This window comes from Monodon monoceros, unplaced genomic scaffold, assembly GCF_005190385.1.
Source record: "Monodon monoceros isolate NGI ecotype Baffin Bay Population unplaced genomic scaffold, NGI_Narwhal_1 Super_Scaffold_20, whole genome shotgun sequence".
Classification (NCBI taxonomy): Eukaryota; Metazoa; Chordata; class Mammalia; order Artiodactyla; family Monodontidae; genus Monodon; species Monodon monoceros.
Window position 1 is genome coordinate 73,108,268 of NW_021703777.1, and position 21,270 is coordinate 73,129,537.

General features: G+C 34.8%; 1 protein-coding gene and 1 pseudogene across 3 annotated transcripts in view; one reads left to right on the top strand and one right to left on the bottom strand.

Moving 5' to 3' along the window:
- PDS5A (PDS5 cohesin associated factor A) overlaps nucleotides 1-21,270 on the top strand; it is a 128,487-nt gene that overhangs the window by 42,002 nt on the left and 65,215 nt on the right. For all 3 annotated transcript variants that reach the window (XM_029234868.1, XM_029234870.1, XM_029234869.1), the window contains 6 exons: nucleotides 7,168-7,371; nucleotides 8,482-8,568; nucleotides 9,102-9,199; nucleotides 13,672-13,798; nucleotides 16,369-16,449; nucleotides 18,369-18,509. In XM_029234868.1, the coding sequence (XP_029090701.1) occupies nucleotides 7,168-7,371; nucleotides 8,482-8,568; nucleotides 9,102-9,199; nucleotides 13,672-13,798; nucleotides 16,369-16,449; nucleotides 18,369-18,509 (738 nt within the window). The remainder of the gene's footprint in view (nucleotides 1-7,167; nucleotides 7,372-8,481; nucleotides 8,569-9,101; nucleotides 9,200-13,671; nucleotides 13,799-16,368; nucleotides 16,450-18,368; nucleotides 18,510-21,270) is intronic.
- LOC114903019 lies at nucleotides 20,854-21,141 on the bottom strand (annotated as a pseudogene).

Below are 21,270 nucleotides of genomic sequence, written 5' to 3' on the forward strand. Positions count from 1 at the left end.
TTTAGGTTTTATAGTCATTGAAAGGGTAATAAAGGCATATTATAAGCAAGTTAATGCTAGTAAATTCACTATCCTAAATGAAATAGATATATTTCTGGAAAAATGCAAATTACCGAAACTGACTTAAGATGAAATAGAAAACCTGATAGCTTTATACTGATTTTAACTATTATACATTGCAGGTGATAACTGGTCACTTAGCTTTTGGCAGATGTTGTGATTGATTATCACTCCTGCTCAAGGTCAAGAAATATTCACTTAGGAGCTACTGTGTGCTAGGCAAAGGGCTAGGCACTCAGTGTACAGTTTTTGTTTTTGTTTTTTGCCGCTCCACACAGCATGAGGGATCTTAGTTCCCCAACTAGGGATGGAACCTGTGCCCCCTGCAGTGGAAGAGCAAAGTCTTAACCATTGGACCGCCAGGGAAGTCCCACCTTATACTGGTTTTATTTTATTTTTAAAATTTTATTTATTTATTTTTGGCTGCATTGGGTATTCGTTGCTGCACGTGGGCTTTCTCTAGTTGTGGCGAGCAGGGGCTATTCTTCATTGCAGTGTGCCGGCTTCTCATTGTGGTGGCTTCTCTTGTTGCGGAGCACAGGCTCTGGGCGCGCGGGCTTCAGTAGTTGTGGCTCAAGGGCTCTAGAACACAGGCTTAGTAGCTGTGGTGCACAGGCTTAGTTGCTCCAGGGCATGTGGGATCTTCTCGGACCAGGGCTCGAACCTATGTCCCCTGCATTGGCAGACAGATTCTTAACCACTGCACCACCAGGGAAGTCCCTTTATACTGATTTTAGAAACTAGATTTGCAACTAAAAACTTTCCCACAAATAAAGACCCTGATGACTTCATTGATGAATTCTATTAAACCCTTAAGGAAAAAAGCATACTAGTCCGACACAAACTAAGTGAACAGGAAGAGTGAACACTTCCAGCTCACTTCATATGGCCAATATTACCTTGATACCAAAGCAAAACATATTACAAGAAAAGAAATCTGCAGACCAAGAGCCTAAATGAACAACAAAATATTAGCAGGGGAGATCCAGCCAGCCAAACCAAACAAACCAAAAATAGGAAAAATGAAAAACAAAAAAAACCACCGCACACATGCAAAACATAGTGCACCCCCTATGACTACCATGTCAGGTTTATTCCAGGAGTGCAAATTTGGTTTAATATTTGAAAATCAATCAATTTATTTCCACATATTAACACTAGTGTAAATTGGGAAAAACATGTTATCATCCCTACAGATGTGGGAAAAGTATCTGAAAAAAAATCTTCATAAAAACTAACAGCACCTTAGGAATAGAAGGTAAAACTTTCTCAACCTGATAAAAAGGCATCTACAGAAACCCATTAACTTAATACATAATGGTCAAAGACTGAATGCTTTCTAAGATCTCAAAAGAGGCAAAAATGTCTGCTCTCACTTTTGTTCAGTATCGTGGTTTTGCTAGCACAATAAGGAAAAGAAAAGGCATACAAATTAGAGAAGATAAAATTAAACTGTCCTTTTTTGTTAATGATATTGCATTTATAGAAAATCCTGAGAAATGCATAAACAAGCTACTAGAACCAGTAAAGCTGTGTAGCAGTGTGAAAGGCTCAGTATGCAAAAATTGACTGCATATATGTAATAGGAACCAGCAATTGGAAAATGCAAAGTTTTTAAAATTCGCAGTAGCATCCATAAGGTAAATAGTTGGAAGTAACAAAATATACAAGACCAATATACTGAAAACTACATAATAAATGCTGGAAGACATTTTTTTCCACTCAACAAACTTTTATTGAGTATATGTCAAACCAAAGTCTTTGTGCCAAAGGTATAGAAATAAACAGGGTGCAGCCATAGCCCTAGGAGAGACAATAAATAGGAAAGCGGAAAGCACAGTGAGATAAGCATTGTGATGGAAGTGTACAGTGTGTGGCAACATAGAGAGTATCCTTCCAGAAGGATGCAGTGATTGTCCCAATAGTCAGTCTGGAAGAGAAAAACCTAAATCAGTGGAGACATATACCATATTTGTGGATCAGAGAACTCAGTATTATTAAAATGTCAGTTCTCTTACCATTGTTTTCCGTTGCATGTCCTTGGCCACCAATGGGATTTAGTCCCCCATTTTTTTGACTATTTGGGTTTCTTTCAAAAAGTGCTTAGTCTAGCAAGTCATTTGTCCATTTTACAATTGGGTTTTCTCTTCCTTACTGAATTGTAGGAGTTCTTTACATATATTTAGATAAGTTCTTTGTTGGTTATGCGTGTCACAAGTACCTACTTTCATTAAGTGGCATGTCTTTTTGAAAACTTTAGTGATATCTTTGATGAATGCACATTAACTTTAATTTATGGAAAGAATCAATCCATAGCTAGTGCTTTTTGTGTCTTGATTTAAGAAATCCTTCCTGCTCAAGATCATAAATATACTCAATTTTTTTTTTTTTTGCTGCATTGGGTCTTCATTGCTGCGTGCAGGCTTTCTCTAGTTGCGGCGAGCGGGAGCTCCTCTTCCTTGTGGTGCATGGGCTTCTCATTGTGGTGGCTTCTCTTGTTGCAGAGCACGGGCTCTAGGTGCGCGGGCTTCGGTAATTGTGGCACGCAGACTCAGTAGCTTTGGCACACGGGCTTAGCTGTTCTGCGGCATGTGGGATCTTCCTGGACCAGGGCTGGAACCTGTGTCCCCTGCATTGGCAGGCGGATTCTTAACCAATGTGCCACCAGGGAAGTCCCTCTTATTATGAATTTATTTTTGGCTGCGTTGGGTCTTTGCTGCTGTGCACAGGCTTTCTCAAGTTGCGGAGAGTGGGGGCTATTCTTCCTTGTGGTGCACGGGCTTCTCATTGCAGTGGCTTCTCTTGTTGTGGACCGTGGGCTCTAGGGGCGCGGGCTTCAGTAGGTGTGGCACACAGGCTCAGTAGTTGTGGCTCGTGGACTCTACAGCTCAGGCTTAGTAGTTGTAGTGCATGGGCTTAGTTGTTCCGCAGCATGTGGGATCTTCCCGGACCAGGGAATGAACCTGTGACCCCTGCATTGGCAGGTGGATTCTTAACCACTGCGCCACCAGGGAAGTCCCCCTCTTAATTTTTAAAAACTTTCTTAGATGTCCCTTTCAAATTTTGATTTTTATCCCACTGGGAATTAATTTTTTTGGGTAGGTTCTAAAGTGGTCTGTCTTTACCATTACTTTTGGGCGTGGAAAATGTTATTGATATTTTCTGTGGTATGGTTTAGGAGTATGTGCTATAAAAATCCTCATTAACATTTTGAAGGCTCTCTGGATTTTAATGATGTTCAGTTTACTGAATATTTTCTTCATAATCTTTTATAACTAATTAAAGAAAACTAAGTATAAAAGAAATGGCAAAACAGCTTTTCAGAATAATTTGTCTACCTGAAAAGTTGACTGTGCTGACATTTTTCCTTTGAAATATTTCTTACAATTTGTAAATTGTTGATTTGAGGACCACATAGACATGTTTTGCTTGTCCCTCACAATGGTATGAACTTTTTGGAGTTGCTGAAATTCTCAAGTCGGATGATTTCACTTAACGTTTTATTGTGTCCTGATCAACTGAATGATTTTGCAGTACTAGGTCTGCATTCTCACCTGGCAACAATTAGCTGAAACCAGCTCTTGTCTTTGGATGGGGCATGTGCTCTCCATTTCTCCCAAGTGGTTATTTCCATTTCCTTCCTCTTGAGTTGTGACCCCTGCTATAGACCTATGTTTAGACTATATTTACTTAAAAATTCTAAACAAATTTCGAGCAACAGACATAATATACTGATTGTCTAGAACTGATGAGAATGGTAGGGACATATGGATCATATTTTTAAAAATATACATGATATATATTATCAGAGTAGATGTGAAAAAGATATTTCATGAATTTAAAAAAATTTTATTGAAGTATAGTTGATTTACAATGTTGTGTTAATTTCTGCTGTACAGCAAAGTGATTCAGTTATACATATACTTTTTCATATTCTTTTCCATTATGGTTTATCACAGGATATTGAATATAGCTCCCTGTGCTATACAGTAGGACCTTGTTGTTGATCCATTCTATATAAACTAGTTTGCATCTGCTAATCCCAAACTCCCAATCCTCCCCCACGCAAAGCTTCCTAACTTTTATGAGGGGTAGCAGTGGTTTACAAACTTATTTTAGTCTTAGGATATTGTACTGCCCAAATACAGAAGGTCAATATATAAAGCTAATGAAAAGCCAGCTGCTCAGAGGCAAGCAACTGAGAGAACCTGGGCATGTGCCCGTCACACCACTCCTTTTGGCTGTCTTGTTGCCTCTACCAGGGCTACTAGGAACCTCAAAGTTGGAACATGGTTGAAACAGCTGTTCTGGAAAATCTCCCAGGTAGCTCAAGTCATATTGGAAACTTGCACCCCAAACCTTAAAAACAAAAGTTCGTTTTACCTAATCAAATTGCGTCCTTATAATTTTGTAATATTTCAAACATTCATAGGGAATAATAAGACAAACATTTATGTACCTACCACTCACCTTTATCAAATCTTAACATTTTACTTTGTTGCTTTGGTTTTTTTTTTAATTGGAGTAATAGTTGATTTACAATGTTGTGTTAGTTTCTGTTGTATAGCAAAGTGAATCAGTTACACATATTACATATATCCACTCTTTTTTTAGATTCTGTTCCCATATAGGTCATTACAGAGTATTCAGTAGAGTTCCTTGTGCTACACAGTAGGTCCTTACTAGTTATCTATTTTATATATAGTAGTGTGTATATGTCAATCCCAATCTCCCAATTTATCATTCTCCGCCTTTCCCCCCTGGTAACTATAAGATTGTTTTCTACATCTGTGACTCTATTTCTGTTTTGTAGATAAGTTCATTTGTACCATTTTTTTAGATTCCACATATAAGTGATAATCATATGATATTTGTCTTTCTCCATCTGACTTCACTCAGTATGACAGTCTCGGTCCATCTGTGTTGCTGCAGATGGTATTATTTTATTCTTTTTTTGTGACTGAGTATTATTCCATTCTATATATGTACCACATTTCTTTATCCATTCCTCTGTTAATGGCATTTAGGTTGCTTCCATGTCTATTGTAAACAGTGCTGCAGTAAACATTGGGGTGCATGTATCTTTTCAAATTGTGGTTTGCTCCGGGTCATGAATTTTAATGTTCTTTCAAAAAAAAGTTTGCAAGCTTACTATGTGCCAGTCGTGTTCTAGTCATTGAGGATACAACTGTTAACAAAACAGATAAAAATTCTTTTCCTGACAAGAGTTAGGTGAAAGAAACAAATGACTTCTAAAACTGGAAAACATTTTTCTCAGCTATATGTTAATGTTAAAATCAAGTGGAATAAACACAAATATTTCAAAACATGTTAAAAGAAATAAAGCTCTGGATGAAGTAATAGTAGTGTAATAAGAAATAATAATTTTAAAAAGAACATCTGGTCCTTGGGAATTCGCTAGGATTCAAAACCTTCAGAAGGGAATGCACCACACACATTGTCATAAAATATAGACAAGTATAATATGAATGGCTTAACCTGGGAAAAACAACACAGATGTGGATGACTGTAAATCACTATGCCATATGCATTTCTGATTTAAAAGGTTTTAAAGTAGAATTAGAATACTTTATAAATGTGATTTTATTTCCATATTATTAACATCTCTATATCAAACTAGTGATGCACAGGTAAAATCAGAAAATCAGAAAATTTTATATATTAAAATCAGAAAAAGAATAATACATCTTCCCCACCCCTGATTAATATTTAACTTTATTTGTTAAAAATTTTTTTAAAAGACAAGTCTTATTTGGTGAACTTTCATTTCAACTATTAATATATGTATGTTTGTCCCATATCATGTGGTAAATGTGTTCTTTTTTAATTTTGACTTTTTCTTTTGATATAATTTCTGACTTGGAAAAGTTGCAAGAATAGTAGAGAGCTCCTGTATTCTCCAGATGTTGACTGTTTCCACTTTTACTGTTCCCTTCCTCCTTCCCCACCCCCAAGCTCTGTATGAGCACAAAGCCATTTATAACAAAATCACCAAATTCAGTTCTTTAAGATGCCATTCCTAACGTTTGTATTTAGGCTCATAAGGAATAGTGATTTACAGTCATCCTCATCTGTGTTGTTTTTTCCAAGTTAGGTCATTCATACTATACCTGTCTATATTTTAGGACAGTGTATGTTATACATTAAAATTGGATTATAATTAGAAAAACAGTCAGTGGGATTTACTCTCGTAACAGAATTAGGTGGAAAACATCACTTCAGTAGACACAGAAAAAAGTATTTGAAAAAACCCAGCACTTACAATAAAAAGTCTTGTCAAAATAGAAATAGAAGTACACCTTCAATATTTGAGAATGGTGACTGGTTAGGTGAAGTCTGATTTATTTAAAGAAGAATTTTGGTAACATGAGGAAATAATCATGATTGGATAAATGAATAAGGAATGACTATATGGTTATTTGCATCTTTACAGAGAAAACAGACGAGCATAAAATACACAAAAACATAAATAGTGGTTATTTTCTGGGGTTGAGAAATTATGGATTTTTTTCATTATACTTTTTTTGCCTTTTAGAGTGATTCTAAAATGTGCATTTGTTAATTTTGTAACCATAAATAAGAACAGAGGTTATTTTATAATTAAGGCTTTTAATCAGAAGTACAACTACATAAAAATATTTAAACATGGCTTTCTATTGTGAATTGCAAAACCTATTAAAGTGTGAAATGAAATAGTTTTAAGGAGCCTAAATCAAGGCAGCTTTGATGATAAAATGTACAAGAAACATAATTGATGAGGTTGCAAAATAACAAATGATTTGCTTATCCATATGAAGCCATGGACTTTTTACCTGGGGCTAGATATAATAACGAGAGTCTTTAGTTCTTCATAAACCTGGTACAAACGCAGATAATGTATCTATCAGTAATCCAAAAGTTGGCATTTGTTCACGCTTGTAATCTTTACTCGAATTCTTAAATGAAGATGTACAAAAATTGATTGTGAATCCTCTGATGGTAACTGATTGCTAGTCTGTGTTGTAATGGAGATGATTAAATATATATACTCCACTGGTTTCTAAATATCAAGAGTTGATTATATTTTTCTTCTATATATTTTTGCAGATGGTAGTCAAAACTTTTATGGATATGGATCAGGATTCAGAAGATGAAAAACAGCAGTATCTCCCACTAGCCTTGCATCTAGCATCTGAATTTTTTCTCAGGAATCCCAATAAAGATGTGCGTCTCCTTGTAGCATGCTGTTTGGCTGACATCTTTAGAATCTATGCCCCAGAAGCTCCATATACTTCCCATGATAAACTTAAGGTAAATACAATCTTTACAAAATTGGTTTACTTTTATAGTTTAGCTTACTACCCTTAGGAACATAGGTTTCATTTTAATCATCCTGTGAGTGTAAGAAGATTATATCATAAGTTCTAAAACTAATTAATTATTCATTCAGTTAATATTGAGTATCCACAAAAATGATTGGTATTTTTATGTGGCATTAAAAGGTATGGATCAAAACTAGTCCCTGTCTGCTCATATCTAACCATCAGGAATATCCATCTCAAAGCCCAGATGGCTGAATTGAAGGGGGGATGGTGGATGAATGACACTTTTTAAAACAACTATATAACAGAATTTACACATTCAAATGACTGTTTTCCCCTGCAAGTTATATTATATGCAAAACTGTATGATCATCTTGATGGTTCTGCCTTTGTTAGAAATGTTTGAGGAACTTCTCTTTTGAGTTGATCTCTTGAGCTGATTTCGTATTTTGAATACTTTTATACTTTAATCCTTTGGATTGCTTTCTTTTAAATAGTCCTAAAATCAGTTTGTTCCATACTGATACTATTTGGGGTTAAAACTTCTAAAGAAAGCTTATTAAGAAATGGAGCACTATTGTTGTGGAAAGTACAACCCTTGGACCAGTCTATTATTGCTTTTGTTCCACACAACTTTGTAGTCACTCATCAAATTCAAAACTAGGTACTGAAAATTACTATTTAATTTGGGAAATTATAATGGGAGACTCATATCCAGGTACTTAAACTGAAGATAACTGCCGTAATACAAGATGAAGATAGTGAATAAAGTTCTGTACTAGAAGGGTAGCAAGATATAGAACCTATGGTCCTCTCAGAATGAGAAAGCCTAAAGATTTGTGGCAGTAATAATCTTTATTTTTGCTTCTAAAGAATGTAATTTTAGGTGATTTGCTGTTTTCCAGATATTTTAAGTAATGGACTAGGCCAGTCCCAAGTCATTGGCTAAAGGAGAATTTTCTTTTATTGTCTATAATGGAGAATATATATTATAGACTATTAGTGTATTGTGAAAGTGACAAGTATTTGTATCTAAATTAATATGAAAGTGACAAGTATTTGTATCTAAATTAATATGTTTTATCATTTTTTAAAACAGGACATATTTTTGTTTATTACCAGACAATTAAAGGGTTTGGAGGATACAAAGAGCCCGCAGTTTAATAGATACTTTTATTTATTAGAGGTAAACAAATTTTATTTAATAAATATCACATTATTTCATGTTGTAGAAAATTCTTTATAGTAACTTTATAATGTAAAATGAATCTTTTGTTTGTTTTGTTTTATATGAAGCCCACTTAAGAAAATGTCATTTACAATCTTTTTTTTTGCTCCTCATATCCTGAAAAGATAAAGCATATTCCACTGGCAAAGCTGTTATATTATTTGAAACTTTATTTTTATATTTCTGTTTTTATTCTTTTCTAATCCCAAAAGAGATTAAGTTGAATTAATTTTCACTGTGCCCTATATTTTGTACGTATATATGTGTTACTAGCCTCTGACAGTATTTTTCAATTAGAGAAGGTTAATGCCAGCAGATACGTCTTTTTAAAGATCAGAGTACGACTGTTTAAACAATTGTAATTTTATATGTTGGGCCATTATAAGTTTTACTATAGATTTATAATTCTAAAAATTAAATTTTATTAATGAGCTTGCTTTTGTGTAACTTTTATGTATGTGTAAATAATTTTATTTATTTATTTATTTAAGAATTTAGCTTGGGTTAAATCATATAACATCTGCTTTGAATTGGAAGATTGCAATGAAATTTTTATTCAGCTTTTTAGGACTCTCTTCTCAGTGATCAAGTAAGTTATTTTTTAAGCATCTCTGTCTCTTTTTCTTGCTCTGTGTATTAAAGTATCATGTACTGTGCATTTACACTAAGATCTTTTAGTTAAAAGGAAATGTTTTCCTTAGAAGAGTTAACATAAAAAGGAAAATAAATTCTGTTGTCTGAAACCTGCCTTTGTCCTTATATTACCATTTTAAATAATGGTATCAATTGTATAGGTTGACTCCTGTAAAGCAAGCGGTATGAGACCTTATATAATGAAGTACTAACTGATGAGGTGGAAATTTTAAGTATTGTAAGTATCATTAGTGAGTACTGGGAGGCATAATAGCTCAGCGGTTAAGTATACTGACTTTGATATCGTCTCATTTTACAGCTAAAAAAAATCGTAAGCATTGCTCTTTCCGTATAGAAATAGGGGCATTCATGTACAGAGGAGTTTGGTGGCTTGCCAGGGCACAAATTGCTGAACAGGAGAGCCAAAACTGATTTCAATCCAGTGTTTCATTCTGGTGTGTGTGTGTGTGTGTGTGTGTGTGTGTGTGTGTGAGACTGATTTCAATCCAGTGTTTCATTCTGGTGTGTGTGTGTGTGTGTGTGTGTGTGTGAGACTGATTTCAATCCAGTGTTTCATTCTGGTGTGTGTGTGTTCATTCTGGTATGTGTGTGTGTGTGGTGTGTGTGTGTGTAGTAAACCAAGCATTGTTATGAGATGTGTTCTGCAACATTACATTATATGCAAACATAATATATGTCAAATATATTTTAAATTTTCTAGTAGCCACATTAAGAAAGGTAAAAAGAAACAAGTGAAATTTATTTAAATAATATACTTGGGCTTCCCTGGTGGCGCAGTGGTTGAGAGTCCGCCTGCCGATGCAGGGGACACGGGTTCGTGCCCTGGTCCAGGAAGATCCCACATGCCGCGGAGTGGCTGGGCCCGTGAGCCATGGCCGCTGAGCCTGCGCGTCCGGAGCCTGTGCTCCGCAATGGGAGAGGCCACAGCGGTGAGAGGCCCGCGTACCGCAAAAACAAATATATATATATATATAATAATAATAATAATAATAATATACTTTATTTATTTCATGTTATCCAAAAGCATTATTATTTCAACATAAGGCTCTATTCAGACTTTATCTTCAGTAGCCAAATGGCTGTTGGATAACAGCTTCTGTATTGGACAGCACATTTCTAAAGTTTTCTGTAGATTTCTTATGAATACTTTAACATATTTTTCTTTTCCTTAGATAGAATGGTAGGAAGAGAATTAACCAGAAATAAACAGGAAAGGACTGGACCAACCTGGTCTAGTGATAGAAGCTTATAAAAAAACTGCATGAGAAAAAGCTTCCTGTGGCAACTAACTGAAGGCCCTTAAATAAAAGATAAAATGTATAAACTTTACCTTTGTGTTACTTAGCTTTTGCTGCGTAACAAAGTACCCCACAACTTGGTAGTTTAAAACAGATTCCATTTTATTTTGCTCATGATTCTGCTTGTCAGTTCTTTCTCTCTGGGCTGGACTTGCTCCTGTATTTGCAGTCAGTTAGCAGGACATCTGGCAGTTGGCTGAGGTAATAGGACAACTGGGTCACGTGTCACTCTCTTGTCATCCAGCAGGCTAGTTCAGACCTCTTCTTATGCTGACTGGGTTTCAAATGTAGCAAGAAGGGCACACCCCACCACACAAGCACTTTTTAAGACCTCTGCATACTTCATGTTTACTTATATTTCATTGGCCAAGCAAGGTTCATAGGCAAGCCCAGATTGAAAGGTTGGTTAGATAGACTCCATATTTTGTTGGACAGAGCAGCGTTTTAAAGGCTTGTGCATAAGAGATGGGAACAGTTTGTGGCCATTGTTTGCACTCTACCACATATTTGCAGTTTTTTCTTTTAATATTAAAATCACCAACAAAATGAAAAAAAGATGCCTGACTTGTCATTCTGCCCATTTTGTGACCTTGGTTATCCACTTAAGTCCGCTTCCCACTCTGCAGTTACACTTCTTTCCTCTATTACTTTTACGTACAATCCTATCAATATTTTCTTTACTGACTCTGAAGATCTAAGTTTATTGTTGACCTAATTATCTAATTGAAAGAATTCACAGTGAGGTATCAGTAAATAAAGGACTTGCCTTTTGATAGAGGAGTTTATTGATTTGTATTTACTGACACATTTACCATATATCTGGTATTCTTCATTCCTTCGCATATATGCAGATTTCCATCTGGTATTATTTTACTTTACTCTGAAGGACTTCCTTTAACATTTCCTATAGTTCAGAGCTACTGTTGATAGAATTCTTTCAGTTTTTATATGTCTGAAAAAGTCTTTTATTCCACCTTCATTTTTGAAAGTTATTTTCATGGTATGAATTTCATGTTAATAGACTTTTTTTTTTTCTCTTTCAGTACTGTTAAAGATGTTTCCTGCATCTTTTTCTGGCTTGCATTGTTTCTAATGATAAGTTTTGTCATTTTAAATCTTTGTTCCTCTGTAAATAATGTATCTTCTTTTTCTCTACGCACCTAAGATTTTCTCTGTATTACTGGTTTTAAACAGTTTGATTTTGATGTCCCATTGTGGGTGGAGCTCATAGAGGATATGTGGGTTTACCCTTCTGATTACTCTATTAGATGCCCTGTGAGTTATAAGATTTTCCACTGTAGTTGGAACATGCACATTGTTAAGACCTGTGTGAATTCCGGGAATTATTCCCTCCACGCCTTTCAGGTGGTACCTTCCCCAAACTCAAGAAATTTCCTCACCTGCGTGTGCTGATCACTAAGCACCTGAAGACTTGGGGAGGGGGGTACCCTCTGTGAGCTTGCTCTCTGAGTAGCTCTCTCCCCTCTGGTATTCTGCCCTGCAAGCTATAGTCACCCCAGACTCAGGAAAACCATTAGGCTCTGCTAGTATCTTCTCTTCCCACACTGAAGCCTGGAAACTTTACCAAGTAGGAAAAGTAAGCTGGGAAAATTGTTCCCTTCTTTCAGCAGCATGTGTATAATGTCTGATATCTGAAAACTGTTATTTCTTATATTCTGTCCAGTTTTTTAGTTGTTCAAGTAGGAGAGTAAATCTTACCCCTGTTATTGAAGCTTGGGCTGGAACTTGTGGAAATAATTTTTAAGTCTATTTTTCATTTATCTTTCCTTCACTCCTTTCCTATCCTCAAGTGCATATGGATCTGAGAGCTATATACTCTCTTCATTCTTTTGCATCAAGCTGAATATCTGTTCTTCTTCACCCCCTACCACACACACACATCCCACTATATAATTGATCTTTCACAATCTTGGCCTATAGTAAACAAGATATTTAGGAGAGGATATGCAAGAGGGGTATTTCTAAAAGGGGTATTTTTCTGCCTTGTAGAAAACTGTGTCTCTAATGATGGGACAATTTTTCTACCAACTTTATAAATTTTTTCATCTTTGATTTTACAACTAAGTGTCCAACAGGTGTATTATACATTATTTCAAACTAATTTTTTAAAAATTATAGGTAAGAAATACATAAATGAAATAACATTTAGTTTAGTCTTAATTTAAACTTCCCTGTGTCTGTAGTAGTACAACTAAGTTATATTATCTTGATTTGTCTTTGCATATGTATTCTGATAAATGTGAAAATGGATAGGTCAAGTCTTTAGTTAAGATGCAGTCAGAGAGGGAGAAACCTAGATGCTCTACTAATTTATAACAATTTTGTAGCCAATCTTTTTGGGTAAGTTTGTATCAGCAGTAGAGATATTTATTGAGGAGGCCCACATTGACTCTATACTGGCTAAGGAAGCAGGACTGAAACTGATTCTTGGCTTTTTACCTCGTTGATTTTTCATTCGTTTGAAATTCTTTGAGAGATAGCAGGATGACATTTTCAGAACCTTCTAGTTATAAGTTCTGGTAAGCATTTTATATCATACTTTGGGTTTTCAGTATTGTTGAACTAAAAAGCCCAGTGGCAAAGATATAGGAGTGTTGACTTAGGCTTTTTTGTGTGTTTATAGTTCTGCCTTATTTGGAGGAATTATTAAGATCAAAAAGGATAAAAAGGATGAAAAACTGCCTACCTTCATTATCTTGTACATTTTTTTTGTTTCCTTACTTAAAATTTTATCACCTTTTAAAATCCAGGGGCATATAAGCAAAAGATGTCCTTTCTTTGAAGTTGACATTTTTGTTTAGTTGAATTTAACTCACTCTTTGAATTCTAATTGTATAGGGGCTTAATTAAATTTAAAGGTTTTTGTTTTTGTAAAATACTTTACAATGATATCTTAGTAGCTGTTTTAATAATCAACAAAGGGAGAAAGTAAATATAGAGCAGCCAAAGTTTCTTTGCCATTACTGGCATGGTTCCCTCAATCAGGTGAAAATCCTTTTACATTTGAGATAGTTGTTTTAAACTGGGAAGTTTAATTTTCTTTTGTAAGCCTAATTGTTTTTTCTTTTTTCTTCCTCTTTTTTTAAAGCAATAGCCACAATAAGAAGGTACAAATGCACATGCTAGACTTGATGAGTTCTATCATCATGGAAGGTGATGGAGTTACTCAAGAATTATTGGACTCCATTCTTATTAACCTCATTCCTGCACATAAGGTCTGTATAGTATGAAGATATTAAAAGTTAATATTTAATGGTAGTACTACACATATGAAAAATAATTGTTTTTCACCATTTGCAATCCCATGTAGTTATTCCCATTATCATTCTCCAGCCCCAAATAAAATAGAGTAACACATATTGGTCTTATAGCTATTGTTATCTTTAGAAGATATATTGATTAATATATTATGGAAGATTTTCATTCAGTTAAGTGCTGCCTATTCTCTGGAAAACTAAAAATGTTCCAGATTGATTGACCACTCATATCTAATCTAGAAATTACAAGGGATTGGAGTACTGTCTTGGTTAGTTGCTGTTTGTTTGTTTTGGAAAAGAAAATGTATTTATTCCTTTGTAACATAGATGTAGAGTGTAGGAATTTGTATTTCTTCTCAGAACCCATGTCCTACATTTTTCTTAGGCACTTTCAGAAAAAGATTTAGGCAGAAGTGGGAACTATGTGGTTAATGTTAAGGGGAAAAGGATGATTCAGAGCTGTATATTCCTCTCCATTTCCTTTTCTGTTTCTCTCTGCTAGCTCCCCCTAAGAAACTGAAGGACTTAGCTCCCTACCAGCTTCCCCTCTGGGGTGGACTCAGGCCTACCCCACTGTTGATATTTACTCTTCTGCCCTTTTCCTCTGACTGTTCAGTGACCTATTATCAGATGTTAAATGAAGATGTATCTAATGATACTTATTCACAATAAGATGCAGTCAATTATAAATTTTTCTCCTTACTCACTATATATTATTTGCATTTTTTTAATTCAAATGAGTCTGTAATTGGTCAAAATTTTGAGAGTATGGCGTAGGGGGAGTATATGTCAGGCAAAATAAAGGAAAACTTTTTGAGGAAGAGTGTATTTGGTGTTTGTATTCTAGTTAGAGGTTATTTTTAATGAGTAGGAAATATACCTTTTTAGGAAATAGAAAGGTTGCCTTAATTTTTTTCTTCCAGTTTTATCGAGTTATAAGTGACATACAGCACTGTATAAGTTTAAGGTATACAGCATAATGACTTGACTTATATTATGAAATGATTTATTTCATTTAATTTAAACATTATAAAATGTTTAGTGAACATCCATCATCTCATAGATATAAAATTAAAGAAATAGAAAAAACTTTTTTTCTTGTGGATGAAATAAGTCTTAGGATTTACTCTCTTAACAAGTTTCATATATAACATACAGCAGTGTTAATTAGATTTATCATGTTGTACATTTTATCCCTAGTGCTTATTACCTCATAGCTGGAAGTACCTTCTGAATGCCTTCATCCAATTCTGCCCCCCCACCCCCCACCATAACTACAAATCTGATCTCTTTTTTTGTTATTGACCTACATAACACTATGTTAATTCCTGTTACACAATATTTCTATACGTTTCAAAATGCTCACCTAAATCTAGTTACAATATATCAGCATATAAAGATATTACATAGTTATTGACTTATGTTCCTCACTCTGTACATTTCATATCTGTGACTCATTGATTTTTCACGTGGAAGTTTGTATCTTAATCTCCCTCACCTATTTGTTTCCTCCAAGGTTGCCTTAATTTTGAGATAATCTTATCCTCTTGCCAATGGAATAAAAACCTGGAGCAAGTGTCAGGAAGCTACAGTTTGTAGACCAAATCTGACCCACTGCCTATTTATGTAAAAGTTTTATTTGAAAACAGCCATGCTTATTTGTTTTCATTTTGTCCGTGGTTGCTTCCTGCTACAACAGCCAGAGTTGTGTAGTTGCAGTGGTGACGATATGGCTGGCTAATAAAGCCTAAACTATTTACCATCTGGCTCTTTGCATAAAAAGTTTGCTGACTACTAACCTAGAGTATAGGATATCCTTGCCTTTTTTGGGGATAGGTGCGAGATGATGGTCAGTGAATCTCAGGTTGGTCTAAAACTGCAAAGTGTGGAGATGTTAATGGGTACTCTTCAACACAAGAATTCCATTTTCAGTAAGTTTTTAAAAATTAAATATATGTCTTTTCTATAGGCTTCCTCAGACCCTTTAATTTGTTACCATGCATTGGGAATCTTGAGGAGTGAAGACAGTATTTAGTGTTTTAAAAACATAATTGACTGAGAATTTTACCAGAAATACTTACCAGGTCCACTCTTGCTCAGAACAGACGTTGATTAGACGGTGAAATACTGAGGATAGTGGGTTCGAAAGGGGTGTGTGCGTGCGTGCATGCATGTGTGTGTATTTGTTTAGGATGCATGGGTGTGATCGCCAGTTCAAATTGGTTAACAAACAAAACCAAAAAGCCTTAGGTCCATTTTGAGTTTAGTAAAACTAAACTTAATATAGGGTTGGGCTTTTGGCTAATTATCTAATGTATTTTAGTTTTTGATTCATGGTTGTGCTATTTGCAACTTCTGCATTTATGACCACTTGACTAGCAGATATTGGGTAAAACCTTGAATGGAGTTCAGTTATATTTTTTGCTTCATATTTTGTGGACTTGAAGACTTTGGTGTTCTAGTGTTGCTATCTAGATCATAAATTCACTAATTCATTTGTAACTTTGCATATTTTTATTGTGTTTCAGAACTTAAATAAACAGTCCTTTGACCTCGCAAAAGTCCTATTGAAAAGGACAGTCCAGACTATTGAGGCATGCATTGCCAATGTATGTATTTCTGCCTATATATTTTTTCATAATTCTATAGTTCTTAATCCATTGTACTAATTTATTGAAACCTTTCACATAAAGGCTTATTTAGCCTGTAAACAGTTTCATCTTTTTATAAGAAATATATAAAAAACTGATATGTCTAAATGTAACCAAATGCAGCATAACTTTGTAAGCTATAGACATTATTTTTAAATGGCATAAGATGGGAGGATGTTATTTTATGAAAATTTGTTTACAGTTTCTACTCTTTCTTCTACTGCCTTTGTATTTATCTTTTTATCTCCTGGATATGCTGATCTGTTTCACTTTCTCCTTTCATCTTTATCTATGGCTCTCTCTATATTTTCTTCTTCATGTCTTTAGGCCATTCTTCTGAACCTTTTTGGTTTGCCTTCTTAAATAATTGTTATAGAGTAATAAATTTATTTTTTTTACTTTATTGAATAGAAGTTTTTTCATTTTTTTTTGCTCTTTAAAAAATCAATGAAGTAATTTGGAAAAAAAAATTATAATTCTACTACCTTAATGTAGCAATTTCATTATTGAACATTTGCTCAAACTCCTACCTATTTTTTTCATATACTATATAAAACTTTGAATTGTCTTCATTTATATATGTATTTCCATATTTTGATTTTTTTATGATAAGAATGACTATAAATATTCCTTTGAATTCACATATAATTTACCTAATCATTTCTCTCTTGCCTCGCATTTAGATTTTTTCAGTGTTTTCCTTTAGTAACTATCTTTAGTAACTATCTTTAGTAACTATCTTTGTAGCATTTATCTATTGTTTAATTATTTTCTACATATAAAAACCCAAGTGAGAGTCTGTTAATTTAAATGGTATGAATTATTAGTATTATTTATATTACTAAATAAATACTTAAACGTGGTAAAAAAAAAAATGTTTTCTCAAGTAGTACAAAAGGTATACAGTGAAAATTGTCTCTCTTCAAACCCTGAATACCCTATTCTTAATTCTCAGAAATAGGCATCACCAATAGATTTTCATGTATCCTTTCAGAATTTGTGTTCTGTGCTTATTTGTGTGTGCATGTGTACTTTTTAATTTTGTTAAAACTATTTTCCTTACTCTTTTCAAGGTCTGTGTAATAAATATTAATGTTTTCTAACTCTTAATGTGTGTTGCTTTTCAAAAGAAATACATCATTTGATGATACTACCAAAAACATATGCTCAAATCGGTTGCATACAACTGCCTCTGTAGCATTTTTACATTTAATTTTTTTTTCTAAGTTTATGTGTGTTGGCAAGGAGTGGAGGTATCTTTTAATTTGTGCTTTTATATTCTCTTTGTTTCTTTTTCCTAGAATTCTTTTGAATTATCAGCCTTTGTATCATCACATTTTCCTTCTCTTTGTCCTCTTGAGTTACAGTGTTTTTGACTTTCTGGGTATTTAAAAAAAAACAAACAACTCATCCTCCACCTTCAATTATTCTTTATTACTAAACTAATAGAGAGAATCCTCAAGCTTAAATAAAAATCCAAAAGATTGAGACTTTTAAAAATTTTCTGTGCTATAAAAGGAAATTTCTCTATAAAATTCTCTATAATGAATTACATAAACTATCTAAATTGTTTTGTTTTAATGAAAGTTAAGATTCCTAGAATTGTCATCCTAATTTGAAAGAAAGCTAACAACTCAATTACTTTTTATCTCTTTCATGTAACATTCATAATTTGATGATATTTAGAGGTTTATTTCTTCTGTTTTGGTGGACTGTCCTATCATATATATTAGCAATTTAAACATCTGTTCTTTTTCACCACCTTCACTTGTATATGGAATGCCTAATTATATCGTTTTCTTTTAACATGTTTATAAAAAACCTATCTAAGTTTTTAAATGAAACAGATATTTTATTTTTATGTTTATCTCCTGTAGTTTTTCAATCAAGTCCTGGTGCTGGGAAGATCATCAGTAAGTGATTTGTCAGAACATGTATTTGATCTGATTCAGGAACTTTTTGCTATAGATCCTCATTTATTATTATCTGTCATGCCGCAGCTTGAATTCAAACTGAAGGTAGGACTGACTATAATTTCTAAGCCCTTTAACATTTAAGAGAAAAATATATATCATATTGTTTTTCTCTAACTGTAAAAGAATAAAATGTGAGTTCAGTTTACCTTCTTATATTTAGTTAAGGTATGCATTTTTTTAACTTTTTATTTTATATTGGAGTATAGTTGGTTAGCAGTGTTGATAGTTTGTTGATCAAACTATCAACATATAGTTGATAGTTTCAGGTGTACAGCAAAGTGATTCAGTTATGCACTCAGGCTTTCTCTAGTTGCATCGAGCAGGAGCTACTCTTTGTTGTGGTGCGCGGGCTTCTCATTGCGGTGGCTTCTCTTGTTGCAGAGCACAGGCTCTAGGGTGCGCAGGCTTCAGTAGTTGTGGTGCGTGGGCTCAGTAGTTGTGGCTCATGAGGTTCAGAGTAGTTTAGGTACTATCTATATATAATTAGGGTGCCCCCTTTGGAGTCACCAGTGTGTGCTAAGCAGATAGCCTAGGAAGTTTTTATAGCTGTGGCGATTTTCTGTAGTTATATCCCTGAATCATATAGCTACAGCTTTTTATAGTTAAAAGTCCTAGGTTACAGTCCTCTGAGAACAATAAAAATACTTGAGAAAATGCTTCAACATAACAGTTTGTTTGATTTTGCTTTATACTGGGCCACTGCATGCAACTGTATACACTGTCCACTGTGTGGGTCCATAGAGTGCTATTGTCTCTTATGTTTTAAGGGATACTCTGGAGTTGTGCTACTTAGCAGCTTTGCTATAGTCAGAAAATTTGCCACATTTTATATATAAGACTTCATGTTAGGCAGAGATAGACATTTACATTTATTCACCAATTTAAAACATAAAACAGCCATAATTGCTTTATTTTGGTTTTAGAAAATTTTTACAGAGAATTGTTCTGAATCAATTACTTTGTAATTAGAAGCAGTAACAGAGTGGTTACCTTTTTCAACTAAGGTTGAAGAAAAATAAAAACTAGGTGGTCATTTGAATTTCTTTCAGAAAGTCACTGGTAAATTACTAATGCAGAATTTCTCATTTTACCCATTATTTTAATTAACATTTTATATATATATATTTGTATTCAAACAATGTATTAGGTAATATCTTAATGAGATAATTTTCACTTTGGTATAGATTACTAATAACAGCTGTATATCAGAGACACCAAATGATTTTTGCACCAGAAAAAAATTACCAGCACTATCATCATATTCCAACCTCACTCAGAGAACATATTTAAAAATTCAAAAAGGCCGGGGGTGGCTTCCCTGGTGGCGCAGTGGTTGAGAGTCTGCCTGCCAATGCAGGGGACACAGGTTCAAGCCCTCGTCCGGGAAGATCCCACATGCCGCGGAGCAACAGAGCCCGTGTGCCACAACTACCAAGCCTGTGCTCTAGAGCCTGCGAGCCACAACTACTGAAGCCAGTGTGCCTAGAGCCCGTGCTCTGCAACAAGAGAAGCCACCACAACGAGAAGCCCGTGCACCGCAAGGAAGAGTAGCCTCCCCTCTCGGCAACTAGAGAAAGCCCGTGCGCAACGAAGACCCAGTGCAGCCAAAAATTTAAATTAAAAAGAAAAAGAAGGCAGGGGGTGGGAGCGAGTTTTCATTTAATTTTATTTCAGTAGTTAAATTACATAGATGTGAAATGTCACATTTGAAATAATCACTAAGCTACTAAAGTAGTCACCTTCAAGTAAAGTAAAATTTCCAGTTTTTCTAGTGTTTGACATTTAAGGGATAGATTGATTTTTCTTTAAAAAAATAAATCATGTTGGCTACTAAGTTGGACTTACTTACCAAAAGGCAGCACTAATCTGCATTGTAGTCACATTGCTTGCGAAAAACTTTGTGAAAGAAAATCATTTTTGTAGTTATAAGTGTTAAAGCTTGAATTTTCATTTTTATCTTTGTTTAGTAAGTGTGCCTATTTTAACCACAAAACCCCTATCCCTGAGAGTTGAGACATTCTTAAGGAAAAGATGATATCCTGGAGTCATTTTTCTTTTTTCACTTACTGCCTTTTCCCATAAATATTTTTTTTATTGACTTGCTGGTATTGCTTTAGACACGTTATATTTGAACGCTTTACAAATTAGCAACTGCTTTTCATTATTGCTTTTATTTTCCTAGTGAATATGTGACTTTTAAAAAGTTTCATGCACCATATGGTTTCAGAATAACTTAATTTATATTAAGACGTGACATCACTAGTGAAAACTAGAACACTTTTTATAGAGTATATTGATTCAGAATAAGAAAATAGGCCTCTATCAAAAAATAACTTTAAGTTTTGTTTTGTTTTAAGTCAACAACTTTTATTACAACTCACATATTTCATAGAAAAAGGAATGTAGCGTCAGGTCCGGTTGTGTGAAAAATGGTAAAATGCAGGTTTGTCCTGGTTGCTGTCTTGACACCTGGGGCAGGCTCTCCGCGACACCAGGCACAGCAGCTTCACTTGTCCGAGGCCCCTTTGCAGACGCAGCCCTGGGCACACTTGGCGCAGTCCATGGGGCAGCAGGAGCAGCAGCTCTTGCAGGAGGTGCATCTGCAGGCTTCTCAGGTGCAGGAGCCAGTGCAGGTGCAGGAGCCGCCAGTGGGGCAGGAGCACTTGGGGTCCATCTGGAGGAGAAGCGAGGCCCAAGGTCCAAAGCACGGGACGAAGCCGGTTCACTGGTCCGGTGGCGGGCGTCAAGTTTTGATTTTTTGTAGTGTTCAGTTCACCTGACCTTTTAGGTACTCTTAAGATTC